The 18317-nt window shown below is 43.9% G+C and overlaps 1 protein-coding gene across 1 annotated transcript in view; it reads right to left on the bottom strand.

Moving 5' to 3' along the window:
- The window catches only part of LOC135908327 (uncharacterized), a 165504-nt gene that overhangs the window by 116682 nt on the left and 30505 nt on the right, over positions 1 to 18317 (bottom strand). Inside the window, exon 2 of the mRNA XM_065440086.2 lies at positions 17871 to 17971. Within this exon, the coding sequence (XP_065296158.1) occupies positions 17871 to 17971 (101 nt within the window). The remainder of the gene's footprint in view (positions 1 to 17870; positions 17972 to 18317) is intronic.

The following is an 18317-nucleotide window of genomic DNA, read 5'->3' as shown; positions in this document are numbered from 1 at the left end:
TGTAAGTTTGTCTCTCGCCTCCGGTAGTGCTCGACGCAATAACAAAGCTTCTAACTGCTCTTGGCTGTCCACGTCTTTGTGCTACCGGTAGTTACGCGTGCGTCCATGTGCAACTATGCCCGCGGAAATAATATTACTATGAGATAAAAGTTGCGGCTAGTTGATGAGTCACCCTGAATATGCTTAAAGGTTAAGGGTACGCATGGACAGAGATAAGAAACAAGAATCAATATGAACCACGCAATCCTGTTTTTGTTTGTTGTTTCCTGTATCCGTCAATCTTTGCCCTTGCTGTGTAAGCTTATTCTGGTTGCGTGAAACGCTAGTGCGAATGCATACGCCGTCTCTGAGGTGGGCCGTGATAGACATGCCGAGATCTAGGATTTAGGGTACCATCAACGCGTACCCCACTAGAGCTTGCAGACGTAAATTATTTATACAGTGAATAATGAAGCTTTCGGAACTGTCCATACTACCAAAGCATCACATGACATTGGTCGTGATGCGAGCATACCTAGTGAAACGAAGCAATAGCACAAGCCGCAAAACTGATGTCGTAAACTGGCGCACTTTTGTCGTAGAAACCAAGAAACTTTGTCGCCTGGGTGTCGCCTCTTGTTAGGCCTAACAGTGTTAAACGCAGCGCTTGTCGTAACGGTAGCTGCAGAAAAAATTAACACAAGTCCTCTTTTAGCTCCCTGAGCAGATCAAGGAAATCCATCAGGCACTTGCTTGGTGGAACTCACGAAAGTAAGCAGAATACGAGTATCGAGCACTTATTATTACGATAGTAGTTGTATGTGCACTTGAGGCGTGTTTGCCTCAAGCTAGCCGCTATCGTGGTATAGACTTGTATGCATCGCACGCGCGTGGTGACCAGAGGTACATTTCACGCGGCACGAGAAGTACTTGCTTGGAGCAACACTGTCAAAGAAGAATGAGCTCAAAGGAAAGTTCGTGTGGAGAGCCGGGGGCAAGGTCCTAGCAAGGAAAGACGAAGATAGTCGTATCTTGCGGCTATCCTGTTCAGATGACCTTGCAAAAATTATCTACGCATTGCATCAGCTAATTATAAGCTTGTTGTCTGTTTACTCTAGGTGAGTACGTGTGGCGTATACACATCAGAAGTATATAACACCACATTTAGGACTAATCAATCTATTTTCTTTGATTCATTTCAACATTATAAGTACAGAAACAAGCTTGACAGCTTAAAACATTTCTTGGAATCTCCTGTGCTGTGATTTGAAGTCATTGTTTTTACGTAGACTTGGCTGACTATTACCGATGATACACCCGTCATTAGCAATTACACATGGATATGCTTGGACCACGTAGGAATAAGAGGAGGCGGTGTGGCGGTTGATATCAGTCACCCCTAAGCTTAGAGCATCATTGAGGAGTACACAATTGCAAATGTGAATGTTGAATGATTATTTGTTAAAACATCTTAATCTCAGCTTGATGCCGTATAGAGACAACCAGCTGGTTCTAAACCTCGCGCTTTAGAATTTCTTGAGCAATTGCTGCAGAGTTTTTTCAGGCAAACATGTTACTTTTCTTGTTGGTGGTGTTATAAATATAAATAAAGTTAGTTATGACCAGTACGCAATGAACTATAAGAGTCTGATTAATTAATACGGATGTGAGAATTTGGTTTCTATTCCCACAAGCACTGGTTCTAAAGAAGAATAAATCATAGACGTCCGTGTTACGAATATCAGTGTATCAGAACTGATGGGTGGAGTGATTGCGACGGAAGCGATGATCAGCCCGTGTTTTGTGTTACTGCTCACTTCACACGCAGGTAATATCCCCAAGTACGCAAGTGTCAAGTGTTAAACGACTAATCGCGTGAAATTGCTTTTTTCGTTGGTGGAGACTATAAACTGGACTAGCAAGTATGACTGTAATGGACTGAATGATGCTTTCACAAACTTCTACACAAATCAAAAGTGAGTTATGATGATGAGGTTCCTTTGCAATGTGGCCGAAGGAATAATGAAGCAATAAGGAAACCGTAGATTAGCCGAGCACAATACATAAGGATAGGAGAAAAAGCACCACCTACCACACTTTAATTCCTAAGCGTGGAGTAAAGCTAATCAGGGAGTTCAAAAAGATTTAAAGTAGGCTCACTTCAGACGCAAAGGAAGCAAAAGAAAAAAATTTTTGAAAGTTTGGTCTTCGCCATCAAACTAACATAAAAAAGATATGGGAAACAGCAAACAGATTGACAAGCAGAAAAAAATGCAACTATCAGGGTACAAGAGCGTGAGATAAATGGAAATGCGATAAGAGGGCAGTGTTTGTCTATGTACCGTTTTGACAATACAAAATGACCGTTCGGTTTTTGTGGTATAAAGTTTGTAAATAGGGATAAGATGCCTCAGAAAGGCTGGCCAACGTTTCGATAGGAGGACCTATCTTCGTCAAAGGCGGCCTCGTCATCCTCGGCGTGTTAGTTTTAAAGGGTTAGTGCAGTGACGTCACGTGCAGGTGTTGTCGCTGGCGGCTGGTTTTAAAGAGAGAGATTACCAGAGGAAACAAGCGCTGTCGTCGGACGTCTGTGAGCTCCATTCCGAAGACGAGGGGACAAGAGCGTGAGAGTGGGCACGCGGGGAGAAAAGAAAAGAAATAGAAGCAGAAAAGAAAAAAAGGGAGGAAAAAAGGAAAAAAACAGTGCGCGAGTAACACAAGACAAAAAAAGAGAAAAACAGACACACACACAAAAAAAACATGAGCTGAAAGTGACTTGAGTAGCATAGCAGCAGTACGTCGACTAATTCTCAAATAGTTAAGATGGCGACGAGGAGTCTGCGGTGCAATGTGTGGGGTGACTGAAAGGCAGCGCATGGTCTTTCAAGGGGCACTGCCCCAGTCGCTCATCGTAGGTGTGGTTACGGCGGCATCCAGAAATGGCGATACTCTGGGTTGAGGCGCGGAAAAAGGTATATTGACTTCGGAATGTGTTGATGAGGGGGTTTAAAAAAATAGATTTAAAAAAAGGGGGGCAGGGAAGGGAGAGGGGGGGACCGAAACCGGAATAACAAACAGAAAGGTGACGCGCGCAGAAGCGGGCAGGGGCAAGTGTACATGGAAGAAGCGGTCGTACCGTTGGTATAGACGTAAAAACCTGAAAGAGCACATTAAATTCAGTAGTAGGCAGGAAAAAGTTTTTAGAAATGGAAGAGTAGGTGAGGTTAAGAATTAAAGTTAGCTGGTGGCCTAATGTGTTTTGTGTCTTGGTTGATGATATGAGAGTTTCAGATTTAAGTTACCGCTATTAAAGATTCTAAGTTGCCGCCTGCCAAATTATTTCCTGTCGGGTGTAGGCAGTTAAACTTGTGTATGAGGTATGATTCTATATACCTCCTTTCGCGAGGGGAACGGAAATTTGTTTGTAGTGTATAGAGCCTTGCTTTGTCAAATATATGACCATGTTCATTAAAGTGGCTGGCTACTGCTTTGGGTAAATTGTGTTTTGTGTCCGCGCGGTGACCATTGAGTCTTGTATTAATTTATTGTCCAGTCTCACCTATGTATTGTTTACTACAAGCGGCGCATTCTAGACAGTAGACTACGTTGCTTGATGTGCAGGTGAAAGCCGAAGTTACCTTGTGTGTGTAATTCGACGCTGTACGTTTTACTGTAGTAGTAGATTGAATGTGTTTGCATGTAGAGCACCTGGGGCGGCCACAGGGATTGGTTCCCAACTTCCTCTTTTTCTGTAGTATGGCGTGCACAAGAACATCTTTAAAATTAGTGTTGCGTCTGTAAGCTACTCTGGGAGGGTCGGGAAAATCTTCTTAAGTTTCTGGTTGCTGGTGAGAATTGGGTAGTATTTACTCAGGATGTTATGCACGTTTGGGAGTGCGTTTGAGAATTTAGTAGTAAGAACAGGCGTTGTTGTTCTTGTGATCCTCGGGTGGGGCTTGAGGACCTCGGCTCGATCAAGTTTGGTTGCAGCGATGTAGGCTGTTTGAAGGTCACTGTTTGGGTGGTTCCTGTTTGATAGCGTTTGATCGAGTCTATCTATGTAGTCTTGGTTTTCAACGCAAATGCGACGTAGTCGTGTGGCTTGGCCTTTAAAGATGCCTTGTTTGCAATGTCTGGGATGGTGGCTGGTATATTCTAGGTACTGTTGTTTGTCGAAAGGTTTCCTATACAGCGTTGTCTTTAGCTCACCATTGTCAATGTATATTGTTGTGTCCAGAAAGTTTATGCGCTCAGCTGAGGATTCTGATGTGAATTTTATTGTTGGGTGAACAGAATTTAGAAAGGCTACATATTTATCTAGACTGTCTTGACCATGTCCCCATATTATGACTATGTCGTCTATGTATCGTAGGTATGTGTGGGGCTTGGTAGTGCAGCGCGTCAGGAAATATGTTTCTAGAAGCCCCATAAATATGTTCGCGTAGGTTGGTGCAAAAGGCGTACCCATGCATGTACCATGTATCTGTAGGTAGTAACTCTCTTCAAATTCGAAGTAGTTATGTGTTAGAACTAATTCAAGGAGAGACAAGTAGACTTCAGTAGAGTGTTGTGCATTGTGTTTAGACAGCGTTTGTTTTATCGAAGATAAACCATCAGGGATTGGAATGTTGCTGCACAGGGCCGTGACGTCTAGTGTTGCGAGAATTGTGTTGTAGGGTAGTGTGCCTTTAGTATTCATGCCTTCTATAATTCTCAGTCTCGTGTTATATAATTCTATATGTAATTCTATAATTCTCAGTCTTGTGTTACTCGCGCACTCATTGCTTGACCGGCCGTTCTAATGCCTCAAAAACATGCCGCCAACGACTCCCCCTGAATACCTCCTAACCTTTCGCATCCCCAACACGCTCCCAAGCCCCCATATTTCTTATCAATTTCATTTTTCTCTTTCTTTTTCTTCCACGCTCCCCTCTCCTTTTTTTGTCTGTCTTGGTGCCGCCCTTGCTTCCCCAAGCCCCGTATTTTTCGCTTTTTTTTCTTTTCTGCTTCTATTTCTTTTCTTTTCTCCCCCCCGTGCCCAATCTCACGCTCTTGTCCCCTCGTCTTCGGAATGAAGCTCACAGGCGTCGGACGACAGCGCTTGTTTCCTCTGGTAATCTGTCTCTTTAAAACCAGCCGCCAGCGACAACACCCGCACGTGACATCACTGCGCTAACCCTTTAAAACTAACACGCCGAGGATGACGAGGCCGCCTTTGACGAAGATAGGTCCTCCTATCGAAACGTTGGCCAGCCTTTCAGAGGCATCTTATCCCTGTGTACAAACTTTATACCACAGTGTGCTATTCCATCTGTCTGCCCCTTTGTTGGTTCGGTTTTTAGTGCTTTATACCATCCTCCTAGCGGTAACAAGTCGAATTTTCTAGAATTCCTAGATACGTACTTATTTCGGTAAATGGCAATGATCGTAAGCTAGTCCTTGCCGGTGATTTGAATATCGATCTTGCTAAATCATCGCCTCAGCATTTTGAATTCTGTGAAACGGTTGAATGTAATGGTTTTATCAATGTTATCACCCTCCCCTCCCCCTCCCCCCGGAATTGAGAAAGACGTCGCGGCATTAATTGATGTGTTCATTAATAACATGGAAGCCACGAAACGTTTGTCTGGCGTGCTCAGCGCACCCATTAGTGACCATCTTCCCATATTTATGTTCATCAACGAAACAGTTCCTCATTGGCAGTCCCAACTAAAGGAACCAGTGGTTATTCAAGATATCAATGAACACACATTGATTGAATTTCGTAATAAGATATTGTTAATCGATTAGTCAAACGTATTTCTCAAGCAGAAATCGGAGGTCGCGTATAATAGTTTCCATTATAAATTCAAAAGGGCTTACAAGAAATGCTTTCCATGCAAACAGCTCAAGCTTGCGCGCAGAGCCTAGAAGCCTTGGTTGACTGACTTGCCTCCAGGAAATAAATCGCAAAAATAAATAATTTGAACTGTTCTTTAAAGATAAAAACGAGGACACGTTTTAAAGCCCACAGGAATAAAGTTAACGATCTCTTACGCTATGAAAAGAGAAAGTACCTAAACAAGCCGTTCAACACTCATGTAATGAATCAATCAGAATTTCCTTGGAGTTGACTGAATAAGTTCCTTGGCTGTAGCGGTGATAAATTCAGGCCTACTGAGCTTATGTTAAACGTTGAAACTCTCTGCAAGGCGGTTTTGGCAAATGTGTTTAATGACTATTTTGCATCTTTAGAAAACAAAGCGCACAATGCGGCGTGTGCTAAATAACTGATAGGACCTCTGAAAGCGCGTCTGTGGTGCCGACAACGGCCAGGGAACTTATTTATGCTTTCTCTTCTGTAAAAAACAGCCCTCGCTGTGACGCAGACGACTTACAGATTCGACCTATTAAACAACTGTTAGATATTATTGCTTATGTACTGGAATATATCTTTAACCTTATTTTTTTCAAACGGAATCTTGCCACAGAAACTGCAGGTTGTTTAAGGGCTAGTGTTGCACAAGGGGAGAGATATAATTACGCTTAACAAATACAGGCTTGTATGAATAGTACGCGTCATATCAAAATGTTTGGAAAAACTGTATCAGAAACGCATGGCTTCTTTCCTTGATAAGCACCATATCATCGCTTCATCGCGAATCGGATTCATGAAAGGTCGCTCAACTGAGCATGCTCTGTTAGAACAGCAGAATTTATACTGGATGCTTTGAACATGAACTGGATAGACTCGTAGATTACTCGAAAGCTTTTGACACCATAAATAATGTGACATTGTTAAAGAAATGCTATCATTACGGCTTTCGAGGTGCTTTTCTACAGCTGAATGAATCTTACCTAATGTATCGTCAGCAGACCTTTGTCATCAATAATCACGCCTACAATTTACAAGCACTTTCAGCGGGAGTGCCTCAGGGTAGTATGCTGGGACCCTTGTTATTTTGTATATATGTCAATGACATTGTAAATATAGACACGGCCGTAAAGTATGCAATGTATGCTGATTATACAACGGTACTTCTGAGTGCACGAGCTCATAAAAGCCTAATAAACGACGCCAAAAGAGTGCTGACGAAGTTATCATCCTGGGCACATGTAAACTCGTTAGCAATAAGCACTTCCAAAACGAAAGCTGTTTTGTTTAGGCCTAGAAATAGAAAAATCGTCTCCCACGTACCGTTAAAACTTAACAATTCAGAAAACCAGATGGTACCACATTTCAAGTGCCTAGGTGTAACTTCAGAACTATACATGTCATGGACTACGCACAATTTCTTATCTGTGGTTTTGCCTTAAATACATCCTTAAGTTGCGCTGGGGTATCGTGTTGCTCTCAGACGTGGATTCGGTGAACAAGGTTGGCTGCACTGGCGACGGGGATGTGGCAGGTCGTTATGATAGTTATAGGCAGCTGGGCCTGCGGCTCCCGTCAGAAGACTACGCAAATACGTGCTGCTGGCCGAGGGCCGAGCGCTGCTGAGACGATAAAGGACGGCCTGCCGCTTCCCTTTCGTCAGTCACGATGCAGCCATCCTTCACCGAATGCACGCTTGAGAGCAGCACGATACCAAAGCACATGCGCTCCATCACGTGGCTTTTTTGTTATATGTCGCGGGCTGTATTTGCAACCCGGGAGAAAGGACTACATGAGCCGTATCCTATAGGAAACAGCTCCATTGATGGTTCCTGAAAGTGCTCTACAAACCTGCGTATCATACTTGGGGTTCTTGGCCAGTAAATAAAAGGTGGGGTCATTAAAATTAAGGAATGGGTGAATTATTGGGGGAAAATTGCCTGAGTTACTACAGCCTAGTGCGAATAGTATGCGTTCGGTTCAATTCGCTTCCGACGCACCTTTAATTTATAAAGCCTTGCCTCAAGTTACATGGGACATCCTGTATATGATGTAAATTCACGTGGTTTCATCAGTAATCTTACTTTTTAATGGCCTTTTCACTATATATTACGTTTTAGATATGTCTGCGGTACTAGAGTACACGCGGTACGCGTGCTGTAGCAGTGAAGATTAAAGTGTGGTTCTTGTGAATTAGTTCAATGTAATGTTGATTTTAACCTAACATCGAAATAACAGATGTGTCTTCGTGCGAGAGATGTACGCATATGGGACTTAGTTCAAAATGTCCGTGAACCGGTTGCTATGCATTCACGGAAAACTGTCAAGGCTCCCCAGTGTTATGTGTGCCATTATAGAATGAGGCCTACAAATACAGATGCGAGTTTTCAGGTTACATGGTGACCTGATGTCTTGGCGAATCATCGCCCTTACTTTGACAGACAGACAGTTTATTTGGCATTCAGGCCTTACAAAGAAGGCATAATGCCAGGACTGCAGCAAAAAGATGCTAGCAGCATAACAAGGGCTATGGCCCTGATTGTATTCGCTATTGAAAAACATACGTGATATACATGAAACATATAATGATACTTGACATTGTAATAACTAAATATTGAATAATATATGAACATGTATTTATATTGTAATCATAATTTGTAATCGTGATTATTACCTAGTACAATACATTGATATCAACAATATTATTTAAGACAGAATGCACTTATCACAATCGCATATGAACTTCTTTAACATGTGTCGAAGAATAATCCATTAAAAACAAGATGTAAAGAGAAAAAAAATCACCGCCCGAGCACTCCGTATAGATGGTTAAGAAGCGAAGCTGCAACATGCGGCCGTGGTGTGTATCAGTGGGTCAATCCCGATGGTTCAATAAATGACGTCTGAGTAGGCTGCCGGACCTTCAGTACGCAGCTGCTGCTTGTGCTTGGCTGCACGAGCCTGTTCTTGTGCCCGGGCTGCAGTATTGGCACGGCGTAGACGAGCCCGTTCCCGGTTCTGCTCGCGGCATCGCTGATCGAAAGCTGTCCGCTCCTCAGGGGCACGTATGATGCGTGGCCTGCAGATTTCGGAGCCGGAGAGAATCTGCTGCACGCGCACTCGGCTTCGGCGGAGCCGGAGAGAATCTGAGAGCAACGACGTCATTACTGGCGCAGCTAATCCAACACCATATCGATGACAAGGCCTTTTCGCTCCGATGCGTGACGCCTTGTTACCTGGCCCTACTGCCATAGAATGTGATGGGGATGCTCACGAGTAGGAAACAGTGATTTCGACATCACCGCGTTGATCACGCCAGCCTTACAGTGGAAATATCGAGCCAGGTAGTGTGACATCATGGATTGGTGTAAGCAAGCATTGTACCATCTAGGTGGCATTGGCCAATCACGCGCCTCTCTTTTTGTCTTTTTTTTCACCTATGGGCATGTGGTTGAGCCGGAGGAGTAGTGCAGCAACACCAAACCGGTTTTGCGGCAGAACCGGTCATCCGGTTTTTCGAATTGGAAAACCGGATAACCCGAGTGATCGGTTATTCGGGTGGTTATCCGGTTAATTTTAATCGGATATTCGGATAGCCGGATATTCGAATACCCTGGTATTTGTGCATCTTGTACGTCTGCCCAAAAACGTTTTTCTCTCTTCTACTAGTCTTTTGTAGTTATTTTTGCAGCCACTCGCGCGAGCCAGATATCCTGCCTCGTTAACCTCCTTACCATTCATTCTTTTAGTTTATCTTTCCGAATTGCTGTGCTGTCTAAAATAGTACCACAGGTTTTCCCACTGAACTTATTTCAAGCGCCAGCTATTTTATTCTAAGCGTAAGTTAATTTAATCACAGCGCCATATAATTTATTCTACATGCCACGTATTTTAATCCTAATGCCACTGAATTTAATCTAAAGATGCATTTGCGGAAGTGTTATAGCAGTTTGAAATAATAGCGAAATCTTGTCATTTTGCGCCGAACAAGCAAAACTGAGGCGTTTTCTTGTAGAACATTGTCGTGGGACTAACGAAATGCCTTTCCCGCTCGATATATCATGGAAATGTCGCAGTGATATGAACGTTATTTCACTGCCATTAACAGGCTCATGCAAAACGTAGCTCTCGATGACTTTGCTGGCATGCATTGAAAGAAAGGGGCATCCACCAACAAACCGGTGATTCCTAAGCTCATAAAAACAGGCTGAAAAGAGCATCATGTGACCTCTCATTATTTTGTTTCGTTTTTTACAAGGCCCGTTGACATGGATATCAAATGAACGAGTTCCTACAAACTTTGCGATTATAACCACCCAATGCATCTGAGATGACGTGGAAGAGGGTGTTACAGGATGTTACGTAATATTCGCCAGCATATTCCTGATTGTTATCCATATTAACATGGATATCAACAATCGGGCTTCGAAGCAGCTCTGTGATAGTACTCGCGAAGGGTACGCTAGACCACGTGGTGAATGATGTCACGTGGCCTTGCGTAACTTTGGCAAGCCCACATGTGATTCACAAACACACTGAGATGAGTGTCAAACGTAGGGGAACCGCAAGTACTATGCGATGATGATAGGCGCTGTCCCGTGGTGATAGGCGCTGTCCCGTGACCTCATGTATATTCGCTGACCCTTGCGTGATTCCCAATCACACTGATGTGGATATAAATGATCGGGCTTCGAACAAGGTCTGCGATGGCACGTTCTCCGTGTACGTAATACCTCGTGAAAAAGAGTCACGTGGCATCACGTAACTTCAGCCAGAACATGAGTAATTACCAACCATGCCGACATGGATATCAAACGAACGGGGAAATCGAAAGCTATGCGATGGTGTACATGTAGTTAACGTGCAACCACGTCGGAAAGGGCGAAAAGTAACCTCACGTACCTTTCGCTAGCCCATGCATGATCCCCAACCATACTGGCATGGATATCACACGATCAGGCTTCGAACAAGGTTTGCGTTGGTACGCACTTCGGGTACTTCAGACCACGTGGAAAAAAGTCACGTGAAATCACGTAACTTTAGCCAGGCCGTGGGTAACTGCAAACCATGCCGACATGGATATCAAACGAACAGGGAAATCAAAAGCTATCTGCTGGTGTACACGTAGGTAGCGTCAAATCATGTGCTAAAAGGTGTCACGTGACCTCACCTATCTCTCGCCGGCCAATGCGTGATTCCCAGCTATACTGACATGGATATGAAACGATCGGGCTTCGAACAAGGTCTGCGATGGTACTTCAGACCACGTGGAAAAGAGTCACGTAACATGCGTAACTTTAGCCAGCTGATGACCAATTGCCAACGGTACCGACATGGATATCGAAGGAATGGGGAAATCAAAAGCTATGCGATGGGGTACACGTAGTTAAGGTCAAATCACGTGGTACAGGGTGTCACGTGGCCCCACGTACCTTTCGCCGGCCAATGCGTGATTCCCAGCCATACTGACAGGGATATGAAACGATCGAGCTTCGAATAAGGTTTCCGATGGTATGCACTTCGTACCTCAGACCACATGAAAAATAGTCATGTGACATCCCGTAATTTTAGCCAAACCATGGGTAATTGCCATCCATGCCGAGATGGATATCGAACAAATGGAGAAATGAAAAGCTATGCGATGGTGTACACGTAGCTAACGTCAAATCTCGTGGTAAAGGGTGTCACGTGACCTCAACTACCTTTCGCTAGCCCATGCACGATTCCCAACCATACTGAGATAGATATCAAACGATCGGTCTTTGAACAAGGTCTGCGATGGTACGTATTTCGCGCACTTCAGACCACGTGAACGAGAGTCACGTGACATCATGTAAGTTTAGCCAGAACATCGGTAATTACCAACCATGCCGACATGGATATCAAACGAGCGGGATTCGCAAAAGCTATGCCACGGTACTCAAGAGCCGAATGTCAAATCACGTGGGAAAGGGCGTCACGTGACCTCACGTATCCTTCACCACCCGATGCGCGCTTTCCAACCATACTGACATGGATATCAAACGATCGGGCTTCGAACAAGGTCTGCGATTATGTGCATTTCGCGCACTGCAGACCACGTGGATGAGAGCTACCGGACATCACGTAACTTTACTGAGACCATGGGTAATTGTCAACCATGCCAACGTGGATATCTAACGAACGGGATTCACAAACCCTATGCGGTGGTACCTAGCTTCTTGCAATATTGGTTCAACCGGCTATCCGGTTTGACGGATACCGGGAAGTGAATCTGGTCTCGAAAACCAGTTATCCGGTTATCCGGCTTTCAAGACACTGATAATGAGGACAACCGGTTTGATTAATTGGCTAGCCGGATATTATAATATTCGGACATGAATATTTGTAGTCACTAATAGGTTTTTAGTGAAATTCTCAGTTCTATTGCATATAACCCCGTGCCATATGCGCAGCTGGTTCTTTGAGCTTCCATAAGATTGCATTGTTTATCAGACAGCTCAAACATTTGCCAGTGGCTTTCCTTGTGCTTCGTTTTGTGCATTATGTTTCCCTTGAAATTGAAGAAAGGACAACTACATTATTTTTCTATAATTTTCGATAGCGCAAACTAACCTAAACACGCACGAAGGACATACTACAATGCATGTCTTGCTTTTTTCGCTCGTGTTCTGCCAGAAGTAAGGGATTATTAACGACAAGGCCAATCGCAATTCTTGTCAGATTATTTTTTCAGAGAGGACTTCTTCGTCCTTAGGCAGCCATTAGTTATATGAGCTAAAGATCTACGAACATTCGTGCCTGGCAAGGTCGTAGGATGTAAAAACAGCATCTCCAATATAGAAATCTCGAACTATATTTCCGATGTTTCTGGGTAACCATTGAGCCTCAAAGCTTCCCTTCAATTTATCGTCGACCTGCTCTTGCAACGCCATGCAGATCTCTGACAATACTTGTGCCAGCAGTGACATGTTGTAACGGGTCATTGTTCAGTAATGCACGTGAAAGTAACCACGTCAGTATGCTATGACTCTAGTCATGTAAAATGACCATATATCTGATCAGTAACGTTAACAAAGTGCGAACGCGCTGAAAGGCTTACAGCCCTATGGTTATATACTTATTATTTCGTAAGCATTCTTTGGCTAGTATGCTATGACTCTAGTCATGTAAAATGACCATATATCTGATCAGTAACGTTAACAAAGTGCGAACGCGCTGAAAGGCTTACAGCCCTATGGTTATATACTTATTATTTCGTAAGCATTCTTTGGCTAGTACCCCAGTCCCGTCACGCGAAAAGCCTAATGCCATGTATTTGTACAAAAATGAGTAATTTGCGAAGACATTGAATCGTTAGAATAGAGTAAATGTAGATGATTTGTAGCTTTAAAAGCGCTAAGGAACAATTTTGGATACATAGGGATCCTTAGAAAATGCATGGGGAAGCTTATAGCAGGGGTCAGCCAAATGGGATTCGTGGGTGGGTCAACGTGAAATTTCGAGGTTGGACAAATTGAAATTTGGGGTGGGTCAACCTAAGGTTGAGGGTGCGGAAAAAAATGAAATTTGAACGCGGGCCAACTGAAATTTGCGGCTGGGCCAAGTGATATTTTGGGGAAGGGCACGTTAATATTAGGCTTGCTCCAATTTAAATAAGGACGTGGCCCAATAGAAGTTTGGAGGCCGGTCAACTACTACTTGGCGATGCGAACAAATTGAAATATGGGGGTGGGACAACTGAAACTTGGTGGTATGCTAGCTCATACTCCGACAGCTCCCGTGGAGTTTTTGCATTCTTTTAACGTATGCGAGCACCTTAGGCACAAGGCTCCGGCTGCATAGTCGCGATGCTTGTGTCTCAATCGTTTATGAAACGCCGGGCTTTATAGTTGTCAGAACTAGGACTCCTTCGGAGTAGATGCCTTTTATTAAGCATGGTAGGCCTGATGAAAAGGTGCTCCGAAGTGCCAGCGATGTCTAACGCTAGCTGTTGCCCGAGAGGACTTCTGGCAGAGGCCACAAAGTCCTCTCTGAAAAAATAATCTGACAAGAATTGTGATCGCATTTGTCGTTAACAATCCATTACTTCTGACAAAACACGAACAAATAAAACAAGACATGCATTGTACTGTGTCCTTCGTTCGTATTTAGGTTAGGCTGCGCTATCAAAAGTTATAAAAAAATAATGTAGTTTTCCTTTTTTCAATACCAAGCAAAACATTATGCACAAAACGAAGCACACGGAAAGCCACGGGCATATTTTTGAACCGTCTGATAAACAACGCAATCTTGCAGAAGCTGAAAGAATCAGCTGCGCATATGGCACGGGGATACATGCAATAGAACTGAGAATTTAAATAAAAACATATTAGCGACTCCAAATATCTATGTCCGAATATTATAATATCCGGCTAGCCAATTAATCAAACTGGTTGTCCTGATTATCGGTGTCTTGAAATCCGGATAACCGGATAACTGGTTTTCGAGACCGGATTCACTTCCCGATATCCGTCAAACCGGATAGCCGGTTTAACGGATATTTGCAAGGAATTACGTATCACCACATGGCTTTTGTTATTCCCGTTCACTTGATATCCATGGCGGCATGGTTGGCGATTACCCATGGTCTCGGTAAAGTTACGTGATATCCGGTAACTCTGCTTCACCTGGTCTGCAGTGCGTGAAATGCGCACAATCGCAGACATTGTTCGAAGCCCGATCGTTTGATATCCACGTCAGTATGGTTGAGAAGCACTCATGCGCTGGTGAAGGATACGTGAGGTCACGTGACGCCCTTCCCCACGTGATTTGACATTCGGCTCTTGAGTACCGTCGCATAGCTGTTGATAATCCTGCTCGTTTGATATCCATGTCGGCATGGTTGGCAATTACCCATGTTCTGGCTAAACTTACATGATGTCACGTGACTCTTTTCCACGTGATCAGAGGTACGCGAAGTGCGTACCATCGGAAACTATTCGAAGCCCAACGGTTTGACATCCATGTCAGTATAGCTTGGAATCACGCATTGGCCGGCGAAATGTACGTGAGGTCACGTGACACCATTTACCACGTGATTTGACGTTGACTACATGTACACCATCGCATAGCTTTTGATTTACCCGCTCGTTTGATGCCCATGTCGGCGTAGTTGGTAATTACCCATGGTCTGGCTGAAGTTACATGATGTCACGTGACTCTTTGCCACGTGGTCTGAAGTGCGCCAAGTGCGTACCATCGCAGACCTTGTTCGAAGCGCGATCATTTTATATCAATATCAGTGTGCTTGTGAATAACGCAACGGCCAGCGAATATACGTGAGGACACGGGACAGCGTGCTGTTCTAAACCACCTTTGCTGGAAGCGCCCCCTCTACATCCCACCAAGGCTCCGTGCCCTGGCCACCATACAGTGGGGACCCTGGCCTCGAGCCATGCCATCGAGCTCTGGCGAGCACTGCTGCTGTTCCTTCAGGACCCTGCAGCTCCACCCGTCGGTGATCGGCTCCGCGACAGCCACAAGCGTCATGCCGCCCCTACTTAGCTGCCTCCAGGACGTTCATTAATGAATGAATGAATAAAGCCTTTATTTTAAGGAAGGGGACTGCTCTAGGCCGCTGATGGGGATTAGGAGGGAAGGGAATGTGGGTACCCAGACTGTTGGCTGAAACACTTCATCTCAGTCTGGGATCTTCCGCTTTATGCATTAATAAAACGGAGGCAGCCTTACCCTTCCCCTTTTCCAATAACGCCTCTCCTCTTTCCACCGCAGCTTCTTCGACGCATTTTAACGTGGAATAAACGTGGTTTCATTCATTCATTCTCGCACCTGATTTAACGTTGGCGGCATGACTCGCATAACTCTTGCGGTTCCCGTTCGTTTAATACTCATCTCACTGTATTTGTAAATCACATGTACTGTTGCGAAAGTTACGCAAGGCCACGTGGTGTAGCGTACCCTTCGCGCGTACTATCACAGAGATCCTTCATAGCCCGATCGTTTAATATCCCTGTCAGTATAGTTGAGAATCAGCCATATGGTGGTGAATGTTACGTGAGATCCCGTAACACCCTCTTCCACGTAATCTCAGATGCATTACGTGGCTATAATCGCAGAGCCTGTTCGAAGCTCGTTCATTTTATATCCATGTCAACGGGCTTGAAAAAACAAAACAAACTGATGAGATGTCGCGTGACGCTTTTTTAGCCTGTTTTTATCAGCTTACGAATCACCAGTTTGTTGCTGGATACCCCTTTCTTTCAATGCATGTCACCAAAGCCATCAAATAGCTACGTTCTGCATGACCTTGTTGACAGCAGTAATGTCCATATCAGTGCAATATTTAGATGATATTTCAAGCGGGAAAGGCATTTCTGCAGTCCCATGAAAATTATATGCAAGAAAGCTCTTCAGTTATGTTTGGTCAGCGCAATATTATAACATTTCATCATTATTTTGAGCATCGTAGAACACCTCCGCAAATGCATCGCCGGATTAAATTATTTGGCTCTGAAACTAAATGTGTACCAGCTGAATTTGATTCACTGGCGCTTGGACGAGAATAGCTGACGCTTGTATTAATTTGCGCGGGCAAATCTAGTAGATTTGAATATCCGAATATCCGACTAACCGGTTATTTAAACCGGATATTTTCAATATCCGTTTCTTAAAATCCGTATAACCGCATAACCGACTTTCGACACCGGATTCATTTGCCTCCGGTTAAACCAGATATCCGGTTTGACGTATATTTGCGAGCACTACGGAGGAGTTTTCAGCCTACAAGTGACCGACAAACGGATGGACGGATGGACAAATCGGGTAGCCATATACAGCTTGGCAGTAAAAAAAAACACGTATAAGGGTACATACGAACATGTGGCTATACCTAACAAATTACTGGTACAAATTTAAATGCATTCGAGTCTTTCATGCAATTTGAATGCAACTTGTATTCTTGTACATGTACTGTTGTGTGCTTTGCATATGCGATGTGATCTGAGCTGGCGCAGTAGACCACTTAGCACACCAAGCCTCGAAAGGCTAACGTTCTTTTTTTTTTGACCCTGTTGTTGGTGCCGCGAAATGTAGATGGCACTGCCGTGCCTCCACAAGTGCCCATTGCAGGGCGTATGGGCTTCTACACACCTTCGCTACCATGTGTACATATATGTTGATCTAAACTACAGAGGCAGATATGAGATCATGCTACCAGTTGAGCGCACTTTCATGTCATTTAATCCGAGCTTGACTTCCTCTCTTCCACATGACGCCGTAAGTCGGTTGTGCCCTCATCAAAGCGTGGAAACTTTTTGGCTGAGAAACTGCGTACGAACTGCGCATTTTGGTGAATTCCGCCCCTCGTTATCGGTTGATATTCTTCGCCTTCGGGCGCAAGCGCCAATATTTTTCAACGGTTACACGCCACACATTACACTTAACATTGCACTAGCCTCACCAAATCAACTGTAAACTTGGTGTCACGTAGATTTCTCACGCTAGAGTGGGAAACATATCTAATACTTGCCGTAAAACGTTTTAGAGCACTTCTTAAGCAATGTTTCGCAAAGGATATAATTATTTCATGAACTCAAGATTCCGTTCCCTCATCATGCATAAGATCACCCGCGCCTTATTCCCTAAAAATGTCAGTTTTGTGGCGCACGGAGTAATTCAAAGACTCTGGTAAAACTTCCTGCGCAGTTCCTTCATGCGTAACCGTCTGGAACGCTTGTTCAAGTAATTTTCTACAAAGGCTGTAACTATCTTCCACACATTAAACTAAACAAATTACATGACCCCTATTCTCTGCAAGTACACTATTTCTACCTCCTTTCGTTCTTCTATCACAATGGGAAAATTTTGTACGCGTATCGTAAGAAAGCCTTTAGGAGCGGAGAACCACGGCTTTAGCAAGTTTTATTTAGCCCCTATGTAGTCTGAAACATCACGATAATCCTTCACATCACCCGCAGTATATCTCAAATTTCCCCTAAAGAAAAAATTGTTTTGAACATATTTATTTTGTGATAAATACCTTAATACAAGTTCTTACCTTTTTTCACGTTTCACAAAGCGCACCAACTGCTGTATATGGTATCCTGGAAAAGGCTTTATACTGGTTTTTTCTGTTGTGTTGTTGACGGTTCTTTCCGCCTGTTGAAAGTAAAAATATGCACTTTATAGAAACCAACAAACAGAGCCAACGAAACGGTTTACTTAAAAGTAAACTGCAAGGATTCTTCTGAGGAAGCAGGGGAAGAAAGAACGAAGACTTGGTCGTTCGAACTGGTTTGTGTGGTCAGTCATTGTGCAGAGGTATCCGGCTTTTCGTTTAGCATTTCTAATTTTTGCTTTGTGTCTTGTTTTGTTCACCTTGCTTTTTATTGTATGGCGAGTTCAAGCTGGTCAGACTAACCTGATGTCTCTTTCTTCTACTCGTAAAGTGCATTCCCCTTGGCTAGCTCTATGCCTGCCCGCAAATGGCGGATGGGCTCAGGTT

The sequence above is a fragment of the Dermacentor albipictus genome, chromosome 6 (assembly GCF_038994185.2).
Source record: "Dermacentor albipictus isolate Rhodes 1998 colony chromosome 6, USDA_Dalb.pri_finalv2, whole genome shotgun sequence".
Classification (NCBI taxonomy): Eukaryota; Metazoa; Arthropoda; class Arachnida; order Ixodida; family Ixodidae; genus Dermacentor; species Dermacentor albipictus.
This window is presented reverse-complemented; position numbering and strand designations above follow the sequence as displayed.